The 13,657-nt window shown below is 35.8% G+C and overlaps 2 protein-coding genes across 2 annotated transcripts; one reads left to right on the forward strand and one right to left on the reverse strand.

Annotated features, from left to right (window-relative positions):
• Window positions 1-1,907: 1,907 nt before the first annotated feature.
• On the forward strand, window positions 1,908-5,126 carry LOC130715713 (short-chain dehydrogenase TIC 32 A, chloroplastic). Its single transcript, XM_057565832.1, has 8 exons — window positions 1,908-2,647; window positions 2,733-2,964; window positions 3,076-3,155; window positions 3,263-3,419; window positions 3,904-3,985; window positions 4,298-4,385; window positions 4,511-4,557; window positions 4,674-5,126. The coding sequence occupies exons 1-8, from the start codon at window positions 2,524-2,526 to the stop codon at window positions 4,875-4,877; spliced, it is 1,014 nt and encodes a 337-aa protein (XP_057421815.1). The 5' UTR covers window positions 1,908-2,523; the 3' UTR covers window positions 4,878-5,126.
• A 4,197-nt stretch (window positions 5,127-9,323) lies between these two features.
• On the reverse strand, window positions 9,324-13,657 carry LOC130711463 (uncharacterized). Its single transcript, XM_057561090.1, has 8 exons — window positions 13,456-13,657; window positions 12,057-13,308; window positions 11,833-11,923; window positions 11,528-11,685; window positions 11,395-11,446; window positions 10,732-10,811; window positions 10,530-10,623; window positions 9,324-10,232 (listed from the first exon to the last, which is right to left on the reverse strand). The coding sequence occupies exons 2-8, from the start codon at window positions 13,173-13,175 to the stop codon at window positions 9,706-9,708; spliced, it is 2,121 nt and encodes a 706-aa protein (XP_057417073.1). The 5' UTR covers window positions 13,176-13,308; window positions 13,456-13,657; the 3' UTR covers window positions 9,324-9,705.

Consider the following 13,657-nt stretch of genomic DNA (forward strand, 5'->3'; position numbering starts at 1 on the left):
AAAGATATTCAAGCATCCATCCATCGTATGATAGTATAATCAAGGCTTATTAGCACTTTTGGTCCACCAGGTTTGTAAAATGTGCAAACGAAGTCCCTAAAGTTTAAAAATAGCATTCCGTTACCTCCACGTTTGGCTCCGTCAACACTTTTGGTCCCCCTCCATAATTCCGTCCAAAAACTAACGTTTTTGGCTGAGGTGGACTATTTTTAAATGAGTTGGCCACCGATTAGGATAGAGAATGGTAGTTAGGAGAGAATCTAATTATTAATTCAATCCAATCTTATTTCTGATTTTCCAGAATCATCTCTTCAGTCTTCTCCCCAAATTCTCCCAAACCTGCAATCTAACCACATTGATATGATCAAATTTTGATCTTCTTGTCCATGCCAATTGTTTCTCCCACAATGCAGGGTGAGACTAACGACAGATTGATATAGTGGCCAACAATGTTCTTCCCTTTAAACAAGATTGTAATATGCGTTGCTCATCAATGATACAAGAAGAGAAGCATCGGAATCTTAGATTGATTCTAAGAGCAAAAAGGATTCATCTCTTCCACTTCATCTTCATATCCCCATCTACAGAATCTTCTTGAACCCAGAAAACCTTTCCTCCTAATCTAGTGAGAAACCCAGAAATCAAACCCCCAAGCCCACAAATCCCCATCTTCTTCTTATTCCTCTCTATTCTTCTATGCAAGCACCTCCAGATTCTTCTGCTTTTTTTTTTCTTCTTCTTCCGATCCAGAAAAACCATTCAACCCATAAATCGACCTGCCCCAAACCTAGAAACCCAAACCCAAAAAATCAACCCATAAACCGTTGAACCCCAAAACCCCAAATCCAGAGAAAATCGGAACTCCAACCTAAAAACCCCCAATCCAAAGAAAACCGAAACTCCAACCTAAAAAACCCCAATCTAGAGAAGTACTGAAGAAGGGTATAAAGGGCCGTTGATTTGGGGATTTTCCAAGAGAGAAGATGGATCGAGCAAGTTGGAGGTGATGGTTGAAGCAGGATTGAGCTCGGTGAGCATAGTTTGAAGTTTGAACCCATGAATACAGATCGGTTGGGTCGTAGTGAACGGTATCAGAAGCTCCGCCGGAAACGCCATCAACACCCCTGGAGCTCCGCCGCCGCACCCTCCACCGCGTCCCTTCTTCTTCTTTCCCCTGTTCCGTTTTTCTGCAACTCTTCTTCCTCTGTTACATGAATGAGGGATTTAAGAGTTAATTAGGGATTTAAGAGTTCTTTATAGTGTTTATTTTTAATTAAATGATTTTATTTTATCTTGTTTTAATTTGTAATTGTATATGTGGAATTTACTAATAGCCACTTCTAAGCTCATCTCTCCTATTCAGGTTCCACATCATTTAAAAAAAATCCACATCAACCAAAAACGTTAAAATTTTAACGGAAGTGTGGTGAGGGACCAAAACTGCTAACGGAGACTAACGTCGGGGTAGTAAAATGCTATATTTAAACTTTAGGGACTCCGTTTGCACATTTTTGAAACCTGGGGGACCAAAAGTGCTAATAAGCCTATAATCAACAATTAATCAACAATTAATAATACTAAAAGTAAACAAATAAAGCATACCCTGATCAGTATAAAGATTATGATAAGAATATTATATAAGAAATGCTATTGACATTTAATTTGACATTTTTTTAACACTTTCTTTTTAAATGATTAAAATCCATATATCATATATGATCATTAAATTACATAAATTCATCTCATAATTTAGTGGGATATACATGAATTTTAATCTATTAAAAAATGTTAAAAATAGAGTGGTAAATGAGTGTTACTAACACTAATCATAACTTTAAAACTTGTTTATATAAATACTTACCGATCATCAACCAACACAAGATTTAACAGGCGAGAATGGAACACACCCACATTTAGGGATGAAAGTGGGACAATGGCCCATCATCTAGTATATATGCGTGAACAACAAATTATACTATTTTGCCAAAAAAATAAAATTGTTCTCAGTGATCTCTCTTGTTGTTGGTGTGTAATATTTGATATTTTGATTCTTCCTTTCTGCAGTAGTCCACCTTCCACAACAAGTGACAGCACTAGTCAGCAAGGACCACTCATTGATTCATTGTTTTGTTGATATAAAAATGCAGTACTGAGCTAGCTAGCTACTTCCCTTTTCAATATCCCTGTAGCCTTTAACCATTATCTGTCCGTGCCAGTATCACGCTCAACCCTACCCCTCCTTCCTTCCTCTTTATCCTCTCCCTCTTAATGTTTTTGTTCCTTTCTTCAGCACGCACCCTGCGTGAAGAATTAATACCGCAGAGCCGTAACAGCATCTGCAAAACCTGACAGTGAAAAAAGATAACCACCTTTTACAAATTCGAAGAGTCAAACGAGTGAGTTAAAGATCAAGATCCCTCTACCAACCCCAAAACCATTCATTCATTACACTCAAGAGTCAAGACAGACAACAACACCAACAACATTCACTCACTCTCCACCCAAATCCCTCAACATTTAACAATGCTTGAAACAGTTAGATACCTCATCGGTTCGGTAGGCCCCAGCGGCTTCGGGTCCAAAACCACCGCCGAACAAGTCACTGGAAACTGCTCCGATCTCCGCTCCATCACCGCCATCATCACCGGTAACTAAAAGCTATATCCAGAACCGTTTTTTTCCTTGAAATATTATTACTGTATATTTTAATTATTAATATATATTATTATCAGGTGCTACGTCGGGAATCGGAGCTGAAACGGCGCGCCTGTTGGCGAAGCGCGGGGCGAGGTTGGTGCTTCCGGCGAGGAGCATGAAAGCTGCGGAGGATGCACGCGCTCGCATCGTGTCGGAGTACCCTGAGTCAGAAATCATCGTGATGGCGCTTGATCTGAGTTCTCTGAATTCGGTTAGAAACTTCGTTGCGCGCTTCCACTCATTCGGTTTCCCTCTCAATCTCCTCATGTAATTTCAACTAACTCACATGCAAGTTCATTTCATTTCAATCTGTGAAAACACACACACAAAATGCATGAATTTGAATACCAGTTGATTAATGTTAATTATTGTGATTAGAAACAACGCTGGAAAGTTTGCACACGAGCACGCGATCACGGAGGATGGAGTTGAAATGACCTTCGCCACTAACTATCTAGGTAAGGATTAACCTAGCTAATTAAGATCATAATCGTTAACTATTTGAAGGAGTACTCTTTTTTATCATTATCTATATATTGTAGAAAAATTAATTGAATTTGTTCAGGTCATTTTCTGTTAACAAAGTTGTTGCTGAACACGATGGTTGAAACGGCGAAGGAGACAGGAGTGCAAGGACGGATAGTGAATGTTTCTTCCAGCATACACGGGTGGTTCACCGGTGATATGTTCCGCTATCTGGCTCTCATAAGCCGCAAGGCAAGGTGACAAATCATAACTAACTCTTTTGTCCCAATTGGATTTCCGTTCAACTTAATATGAATTCATAATGTTGAAAATAACTTGTCAAAATCCTAGTAGTTCTATCCACAATAAACACTACTACCGGTCTATATGCACATGTTTGGTTTGACATTAGAATTAAGACTTACTTGATTTCACATCTCTTAATATACTAAATGAGAAGCTGCAATTTGTCACACATTACACATTAATTAGAGTCTACGTTGAATTTAACAAAAATCCTAACACAATAATATAATGAGATATGTTAAATCACCAGGATTTCCTCTAACTTCAAATCACGCACTTACCACATGCTATGAATGTGATTTTGGTAGTGACTTGTGAGAATCATTTTCAATTTTTTATTTGAAATAAATGAAAAAAAAACATTATAATGTGACGTGTTTGGTAAATACTGGACCTGTTTGGATTGAAATTTGTTGTCCCGTGTGTGTCTCCCAGGCATTACGACGCCACACGTGCTTATGCTCTTTCGAAGCTCGCTAACGTGTTCCACACTAAGGTGCTTGCACGCAGACTGCAGGTCAAAAGAACACTGCTTCATCCATTCATTCATTTCTCTTAATTTTGACTAATATTTAATTTGAAAACAACAATAAGTATCCATATCTATAATCTTATCCGTATTGTAAAAAGTGAAATTTGTTTGTTTTCCTTAGTCAGTAATCAGTTATCAGCAGCAACAGCATATATACACATGTTTGATGTTTCCCTAACTATGCTTGGATTCGTTTAACGCTGTTCTGTTGCTTCACATATATTTTAATTTTCCAAACATGAGATATTATTAAATATTGAGTGAATAAATAAATTAATTAATTAAAATTTTGTGCAGGAAATGGAGGCCAACGTGACTGTGAATTGCGTTCATCCGGGGATCGTAAGAACCAGGCTTACCAGAGAGCGTGAAGGTTTACTTACAGGTTAGAAGTTTCCTTTGGATTTTTTTTCGATGAGTTATTTCCTTTGTTGATACTAGTATAGTATAGCGTTAATTTCATGATTTTGGACTTACTTCTCCCTTCAATTTTCTAAATTAAAATTGCAGATATAGTGTTCTTTTTGGCTTCAAAGCTCTTAAAGACGATTCCCCAGGTAATAAATTCTAATTAAATTCAAAACATAAGGGTTTTTAATTATGTTGTATTTTCAGAGTATATTTTTTATCAATTACTATTTCTCTAATTTTTGTTGTGGCTGAGCTTGTGTAGGCAGCTGCAACGACATGTTATGTGGCAACAAACCCAAGGCTATTGAATGTTTCTGGCAAGTACTTTGGTGACTGCAATGAAACCTCCACTTCAAAATTGGGATCCAACTCGACCGAAGCAGCAAAGTTATGGGCCGTTTCCGAACTCATCATTTCAAAGGGTCCAAAAGCTGCCTTTGACCTGCTCCAGCACCTTCACTTTTAAAGTTAGTTTCTTGGGATGGGACAGTGTGTAAAAAGAATATATATTTAGAGCTTTACTGAATAGGTAGCTAGCTAGGTCTAGAACTCTAGATGGAAACGGAGAGAAGATCTCACATAATTATCGTTTTGTTCTCTCTTGGATCTTAATACATTAACTAAAAAGCTAGATTTGAGATAATCTCAATTTGGATATATCAGAAAGATAAATTACACATTTCAATGATTGATTTCCGAATCTTTTAAACTCTAACTCATATGTCTTTAAATTTTTACTACTACTTAAGCTATTCTTTAGGACGATATAGTTAAATCTAATGTAAACGAACTTTAAACTTTCAACCTTTTAATTTATATCTTAAAGTCATGTTAAACAATTAATCATCCAAACTCAAAGGAGATGATATCCAAACATAGTGAGTGTTACGCATAGTCTTACATAGGGTTAGTAGCAGTGAATTGAAATGGTGTCTACCACTAGTATACTTATCTACATGGTGTCATGTATAACAATTTTTATTATTATTCCGAAAGTTGGATTTAGTTTCGAATAATTATTTCTTCACACCTCATTTTTTAGGTGTGGAGAGGTGGAGAAAGAGAGAAATAGGAAAAAAAAAGAGAGAAATTAAAGATATGATAAATGATTTGATTGATAGAAAAACGATAAATAATAGAAAATGAATGTGGAAAAAGAGTGGAGATATGTGTATATATCATAACTCTTTAGTTTCACCACAACTCAGACTTCGATAGGTTATGATTATATCGTCCCATGATCAATCGATTCGATAAGGCCTTTCACCCAATTGTGCTTTTAAGAGCCAGCGACATTATGACACCTATACCATAAAAATCGATGACTTTCCAATGTCTTGATCCTTATCTAGAAGTTTTCTCTTAATCACCACATCACATTAAGTGCATGACATTAATTCAAGAACCAAAGCAAGGCACATAACTCAAGATCGTACCAGACACTCATAAACACATCAATGTTCTGACTTGAGAGTCGAAATATTAATGCATGTGCTACCACCATACACCCAGATGACTGAAAAGTCAACTCAGAGCACGAAGAACCATTGATCCATCCGCCAAGAGTCACTACATCCTTGTCATTCTTCATCTCTCAACACTCATTTCAGTCATTTGAGTAATTTGGTCGGCTTCATTTTGATTAAAACATTGTGGACTTGTTGGTGGTGTTATATTTTATTGTTACTAAGATTAATATAATTGCTTTATATGTCAAATAGATTGGATTGTTATGAATGATAATACAATGATTATGGGCCTGGGGTTACGTTGTATGTATGTATTAACACATTAATTAGAAGCTAAAGTCCCTGGAAAGCTCTAATTGTGTACATTCGTTTTTTTCTTTATTAATCTGTTTCTGGGGTGTAGTTGTACTTGTATACATCTGGGATACTTATAGTACAAACATAAAATTAAGTTGACAATAAGAACTTGAACATCTGAACATGGGGTCGGGCTTCCCCATGTGGTGGTTGGTATTGGAAGAGTATCTTTCTCATGGTGATCTTGCGAGGGTCCTACTAACATGCGCCCCGGTGGAGCATAGACCGTGCTTTTACTGAAATTATTTTTGCACTATATTTTTTGTCAAAAAGAAATCAAATCCTTTGATGAGTGATTTGTGAAGCTATTAAAAAATATGAAGATCACCCTATAATCTATAAAAGTATTGATTAAAATACTGATCACTTAAAAATTGAAGTCTTTAAGTAATAATTTTTTGTTGTTGATTTATTTGATTAATCCTCATGATCATCTAATCATATATTTAATCCAACAAATTAATGATCAATTTGATGGTATTATAAAGAAGCCTTTTAATAACCGTAGATTAGAAAGAAAGTCGTTATTATTTTATATTTTTTTGTGAGAAGCAAACAAAATTGTTAGATAGTTTAATTATTTGATGGATAATTATTTGATATTACAATGCAGAACTAGTATCATATCCTAGCAAACTCATCAACTTTCAAGGTGAATTAGGATGCCATGCATTTTTATTTCTTAGCTATGTTGGGTGCTAGATCCTCTTATACTTTTACGGAATATATATGCTTCTCTTCTGCTGATAAAGGTTTTGAATGATATCCTTCATAAGGACTATCATGGTGTTTTAGCTCTTAGAAAGTAGTTTTTGTTCTTTAGCCATGTTTACTAAAAAGATAAGTTTCCAAAAGACGGTAACTGCACTTGTATTTTAAGTATAAATATTGTTTTGATTTAGTATTACCAATAGATGCTAAATTAAGGACTCAAACATCTAACTTAAAGTAACAAACACTACATTAATTGAATAAATAGACTAGTACTTATTTTTCTTCTTTGACTAGACGTAAACACTTGTATTTTTAATTAGTCTAAATATTATTTTGATCAAGCAACTTCAATAGAAACTAAAATACAAGAAATTAATTTAAGGATTATAGATTATATAATTAAAATTAACAAATATTAGTGAATTGAACCAATATGTTCAGTAGTTTCCCGAGGTTTAGAGTTGAATTTCATGAATGACATTGGACAAGGAAAATCAAATTTCTGAAGGGGAAATTTGACAGATAATAAAATGAATGGACTCACTTATTAAAAAAATTATAGAATGTGAAATTTAGCTAAGATCCTATTATATGTAAAAAAAAATTGTCCACTTTATCAATATCAAGTGGAACATCTTCAAATCCAAGAAGATCTCATACCTGTCCACATTATAAAATGATAGCCCAACAAAACAAAGTCGTTGTCAAGCCTTTTTTATTCCATATTATTTGTTGTTGTTCCTTTATGTATTTTCAGCTTACCTAAAAGCAAATCCTGGTCTTAATCTTTTATTTTCCAACTTATAATTCGAGAAAGAACTACGTATTATTTTTTAATTAATTATCGGCAATCTCTAAATTCAAATTCTTATTCTTTTTGGTCAAAAATTCTTTTCGGGGCAAGAATTCATTATAAGGTCTACCAAGCAACTCAGCCCATTTTGATCGAACCTCCTAGCCTTATTGTCCTTCACATTTGGATTGCCTAGTTTCAATCCTTTTATTTATTTATTTGTCATTAATTATGAAATGCTTTAATATTTTTTTAAATGTATTATTTAAAAAATATTAGTCATCGTTGTTCCTTTTTTTATTTACCTAAACCCCTTTTCTTAAGTAGTCGTATTAGTATTTTTTTTTGTTACAACGGAAAATTACAAAGCAACACTAACTAAGCGCATTCTGACACAACAGAGGTACCGCGATCGCAGGAGGTAACAGCCAAACTTGCCATCCACACCGGGCTCTCGTTGCATACTTTGCCAACGCATCTGCATTGCGCTCACTGATGGGATCAATACCTAAAAAAAGTTAGTATTTAATTTTTTTTTTACAAGTATTATGTATTGATCTCATTAGAGGTTGAAATATGACTATTTCAAAAATACATCGTGTTAAGTAAAAAACATATTAAAAAAAAGTAAAAAACATATTAAAACCAATCATTGTTTATATTACATATACTTATTATTTTCACAAAAAAAATGCATATACTTTTTCGGAGAACGCCAAAATGATGATATTATTGAGGGGTATGTCATTTTCAAACTAATGCACTTCTATCAAGAGAGAAAAAAAAACATGGGAAAACCCCACTTATGCAGCAAAATCACTTAATGTGGTAGAGAGCTCACATATTGTAAGGAGAAAAACCTATCCTAAAGAAGAAGAGACCTCCCTAGATGGGAAAGAACCCCTCAAAGGGGAGAAAGACTCCAGAGCGAGGTAGGGGTATTAGGTATTAGTTCTCAAGTATAAAAATAATAAAAAAATAACAGATTCTAAGACACTTTTGTTGGAGTAGTAGTAACTTTCTACTTCAAACAAAAAGTGTTTTGAAATGTGTTATTTTTCATTTTCATACTTTCTAGTAATATCCAAACAGTATCCAAACGAGCTCATTATATTTAAGCCATTATTAAACGAATGCTTCTGTCGATGTCATGTTAAGTGTTAACTCCCAAAAAATGTCTACCTTCTAAACACCAAATATTGGCATTTGGTAGGCCCTGCAGATATTAATGCTATACCATCCTCCACTGTGACATATAACTGATTGTCTTAATTCTGATAATCATTGTCACAAACAAAGACAACCACCATAGTTTCCTAGTCGGCATCAAAGATAGGATAAAAAAGAGAGCATAAACTTCTAGATTAGAGGCATGATATATGCACAAAAAGTCACAGAGATCTTTCCTACATAAAACTCAGACAAAGTAGAATGAATTGCTTTAAACAATGTGATTTGTCATCCATAACTTAAAGTCAAACTTTTCTAACCACACATTTAGTGTCGTCTAAAATTTGTCTACTTTATACGCCTAATATTTCTCTCCTTATCACCAAGTGTGACATGGGAAATTAGGATCTGAACAAAAAATTACTGTATAAATTAAAATTGAACAAAATCTTCTATATACTATACACATGATCATGATGAATTACATTTCGACCAGGACCATCAGCAAAACTGAAACTTACATTCCCTAAACTGACAGTCCTTAAAAATGGAAAGAATTATATAATTGATATTGACTTTGTATAAAGAATATTATGTGATTGTGAGGGCAATCCTCAGTTGCCCTAGCTGCTATATATTATTACACTTACAAACGATGCAGACTCTGTTTGTCTCTCCGTTTGCACCAGTGCAGATGTGATTTCACATATCCCAACGCACAAATGAGAAGTAGGATTTTGTAGCGTTGAGTTCAACAGAAATCCAAATACAGACTGAACCGGACCAGGGTTTCAAACACGAACAGGTAACCCGTAATTCTGGTACACTCTTATGTGTCCATCCTTTCCTGCTGTTACAATTACTTGGCCCCAAAGGTGAGAATTAGACATTCCCTTGCAAGCACTTCTCAAGAACTTGTACTCTGATTTACACATTTTAGGAGAAGCAACCGTTTGATGTGAATCCACAAGTGCCTCTTCAGGCCAGGTTGGAGAAACCTTCGGGACTAACTCCGACAGAAATCCGCGACCCAAGAAGAAGCAGTCAGGAGAAGACAGAGATAACTTGTGATTCATATCCTCTTTCAGAGATGGGGACAAGATTGTTCCTGGCATTGACTCAATGCCACACCAAGGTATAGCAATTGCTGCATTGTGGGATGCAAAACTCTCAGAAGACCAAACCTTCTTTGTTTTGGAATTGTTCCTGTCATGGCCAGTGTAGTTCCAGATACTAACATTTGAACCCTCACTAACTGAGACAATATGTTTCCCATCAGAGGTGAAGGAAGCTTGCATCTGACCAGCACTTCTTAGGCCTGAAGGCACAGAAAGAGGAAAGAGGTATAAATATAGTTCTTACCTAAATGGACATAATTGTACCAAAAATAATCAAATCACAAATACAAAGAGAAGAATCATTTTTTAATTAACTTCTCTTTCTTCATAATCAATTCTGGCGCCAAGAAGCTACTCACAAAGCTTCTCCCTAGAATTGATTTTGGCTTCAAAATCAATTGTAGAAGGATTTCCAATCATGGACTAAGGCTTTAGATGGAATGCACATGCACTTTAGAAGGTTTTTCAGATAAGGAAAGCATGTATGAAGAACCCACCTTTGAATTTGTAGATGACATCAACTCCAGAAAGTATACAGACATGTGAGTCAGCAGAAGCAACCAATAATTTGCTTGGATCACTTGGTGAAAACTGAAAAAGTAATCATATAAAATCAATAATCATTATTTGCAATTTTATATAGGGCGGCAGAGAAAGGAAAATTACAAACCCGAAAAACAGAGGCAGAAATAACCCAACCTGAAAGCCAGTGATCCTTTTTCCTGATGTCTTCTTTTTTCCTTGTAAACCCAATTGAGCATCCAATTGCATATGATTATCTAAACAAGGGAAGGTAAAAGAACAGAGATGATTGTAAGACACTACTACTGACCATCATATTTAAGACTGATAATTTCAAATCAGACATTATTCTTCATTATAAGGATAAGAAAACATCACAATCAATAGTAATACATTGTTTGACCATATGCACAATTACTTCCTAGGCGTTCCAGCCAACGTAACTCCGCAAGCAGTCACATAAAAGACGAAACTAGTAAGACTAAGAGAAAAGTATTATAGATGGAAAGGTGGGTAAGAAATCCTCCTTAAAGAAAATAGTAGGTGCACATCAAGGAAACAATTAATTATTTAATTATAAATACTTCCACAAAGCTATTTAAGGTTTTCTTTTCAAGTAGTTACTGAATACTGATCACAATGAAAAACCTTTAGAATTTAAAGATAAGCATATAATGCTCTCAGATAACGGGGAAACCCCGCTATCTCTTGTATATATGCCCAAATTACACTTCTAAATTTTGAAATAATAGCACTTTGATTGTTATATGGTTCTCATTTCTCAAAGGCTTCAAATTGTAATACAATTCCAAACATCTACAAAGCCAAATATATGCATACCTCGAAGATCATAGAAACGGCAATTGCCTCGCATTGTACCCACAATTGTGCCCTGGAAGAATGAGCAAACAAATTTTAGGAACAAAATGATATCCGCCAAATGATTTACAGTTAAATGCGCAATGAAACAGACCTTTCCATCAGGTTGGAAGCACACAGCTGTGACTATCTCTCTGGTATCAATGTAATCAACAACCCGACACCGAACAACTTCCCAGATGCGCACTTTTCCATCAATTGAACCACTGATGAAAAAATTATCATTGACAGGATTGAAATTTACACATGTCACTGCATCCAAGACAAAAAGAAGTGTTAATATTTAGCAAAACAACACTACATAGGAAAAAAAAAAGTTAGAGCAATAGAATTACACAACAACCAATGTTATCCAACTCATTTGACATAGATATCCAACTTAAGACAATAGAGGCTCACCATAATTATTGTGGGAGAAAATTCTAAGACATTTATCGATTCCTACTTGCCATAAACGCACTGTTTTATCAACACAGGATGAAAGTAGAAGCTGCAAACAAAAGAATGTAAACAACAGTAAGTTCCATTTTATAGAAAACTACATGATAAGCAGATTTACATATAGTGCAAGAATCGAGATAGTAAAGACAAATAAAAATAGCTTGCTTCTTTAGGAAACTAACCCCTCTTTTGGACCATGAAAGGTCTAAAATGTCACCACGATGTCCGTGGAATTCATGCAAAGGTTTCGCCGATATGCGGAAGGTCTTTGGCGGGATAACCACACAAGTTAAATCAGATGATCTCTTCAACTTCTCTGTTTTATCTAGTTTCTCTTTATCTACATGAAGGGGAGCTACACATGAAAAACTATTCATTTTGAAATATACATTTGACCGATCATTGTCCAGAATGTCCAATTCATTCGATCTTTCATTCTCAACCACCTTCCACACCCGCACAATGCCATCTTCACCACCACTAGCCAGATATTTTCCATCAAGACTGAACTTCATTGTTAAAATAACACCCTTATGAGCTTTGAACTCCTGTTCAGTGTAAAGAGAGGAAAGCTCCTTAAATTGCTTCTTATATGGATGAGCTCGAACTCTTTGCATCCCAGTTCTATCAACTGAATCAAAGTCTTTGCAGTAAGGTTCATCAAGCCCTTGATGATGGAACATACAAGCCATAGCATCTAGTTTCCTCAGCCATCCCTTCTTCATTTTCTTTTGTGCAACACCCAAGTGTTTTGTGTTTTCAGCATCTCTCTGCAAGTGTCTGCGAACCATTTGCGACGGTCCAATATCTCTCTGAAAATCTTCCAAGCTGATCAATTGATTCGACCCGAGAACACGCAGGGTACTAAGCGTCCCATCTTGACCCAGTTTATCCACAACATACTGTGTTCCATCATCCAAATTCTTTATCATACAATCCAAATTAGCCGCATCACCGCGGTTTCCCAACGAGCTCGAATCCTCAGCTGACAAAACAATCTGGTCTGAAGTTCTCAGCACAGCCCCACTGGTGGCTGTGACTCGGTCAACTCCATAACACGGATCTGCCAACTCTTCCCCTTTCATTGAATTCACATCAGATTCAAAACCCATCCATCTCAGGAAATTGAGGCGTCGCTGGTGAACGCTTTCAAGGTTGTTTGTCCAAACCTGGTACCTGGTAACATATCCATTACCAGAACTAGATTCATCAGCTGACCCTGAACAATCTGAACCCAAATCAGACACAGAACACAGTTCCTCACGCGTGTCATAGAATTGATCCTCACCAAAACCCTCCATATCCTCCTACCCTTTTCCCAATTTTCCCACCCTACCCTCTAATCACGAAGATTCTTATCTTTGCACGAAAACAATTGCGAGCTGAAAGGAATAGTTTTTAACTTAATTGAGGCAAAAGGGTATCTGAAAACAGCTGCAGTGAAGAAAAAGCATGAATCAGCAACCAGTTATGAGTCCAGAACACAGAAAAACTAGGGTTTTGGAATTGGAATTGGAGGATGAAGTGTAGAAGAGGGAGAAGGAGAAGAGAGGGGAATGAAAGCATAGGATGCTTGCTAACCTGGGTTGTGTTCAAGTTTGGAGCTTGATCCAGAAATCCAAAGAATTCATTGGGATCTTCACCCGTTTGTTCAGACTGCACTGTTCATCCACAGAAATACCTACCCACACCCACTTCTGTTCTGGTACGGCAGGCACACAAGGTTAAAACTGAATAAAATGTTTTTTAGGATTTATTTGAATTGGAATTAGAATAGTCATGA

The sequence above is a fragment of the Lotus japonicus genome, chromosome 4 (genome assembly GCF_012489685.1).
Source record: "Lotus japonicus ecotype B-129 chromosome 4, LjGifu_v1.2".
Taxonomy (NCBI): Eukaryota; Viridiplantae; Streptophyta; class Magnoliopsida; order Fabales; family Fabaceae; genus Lotus; species Lotus japonicus.

Bases quoted from the DNA above. Each gene is read 5' to 3' on its own strand.
- LOC130715713 (XM_057565832.1), top strand. From the start codon at position 2,524: ATGCTTGAAACAGTTAGATACCTCATCGGTTCGGTAGGCCCCAGCGGC. The intron at 2,648-2,732 runs GTAACTAAAAGC...TATTATTATCAG, and splicing joins CATCACCGCCATCATCACCG to GTGCTACGTCGGGAATCGGA. The intron at 3,986-4,297 runs GTCAAAAGAACA...AATTTTGTGCAG, and splicing joins TGCTTGCACGCAGACTGCAG to GAAATGGAGGCCAACGTGAC.
- LOC130711463 (XM_057561090.1), bottom strand. From the start codon at position 13,175: ATGGAGGGTTTTGGTGAGGATCAATTCTATGACACGCGTGAGGAACTG. The intron at 11,447-11,527 runs GTCTGTTTCATT...TCATTCTTCCAG, and splicing joins GCTTCCAACCTGATGGAAAG to GGCACAATTGTGGGTACAAT. The intron at 10,624-10,731 runs GTTGGGTTATTT...TTACTTTTTCAG, and splicing joins AAAGGATCACTGGCTTTCAG to TTTTCACCAAGTGATCCAAG.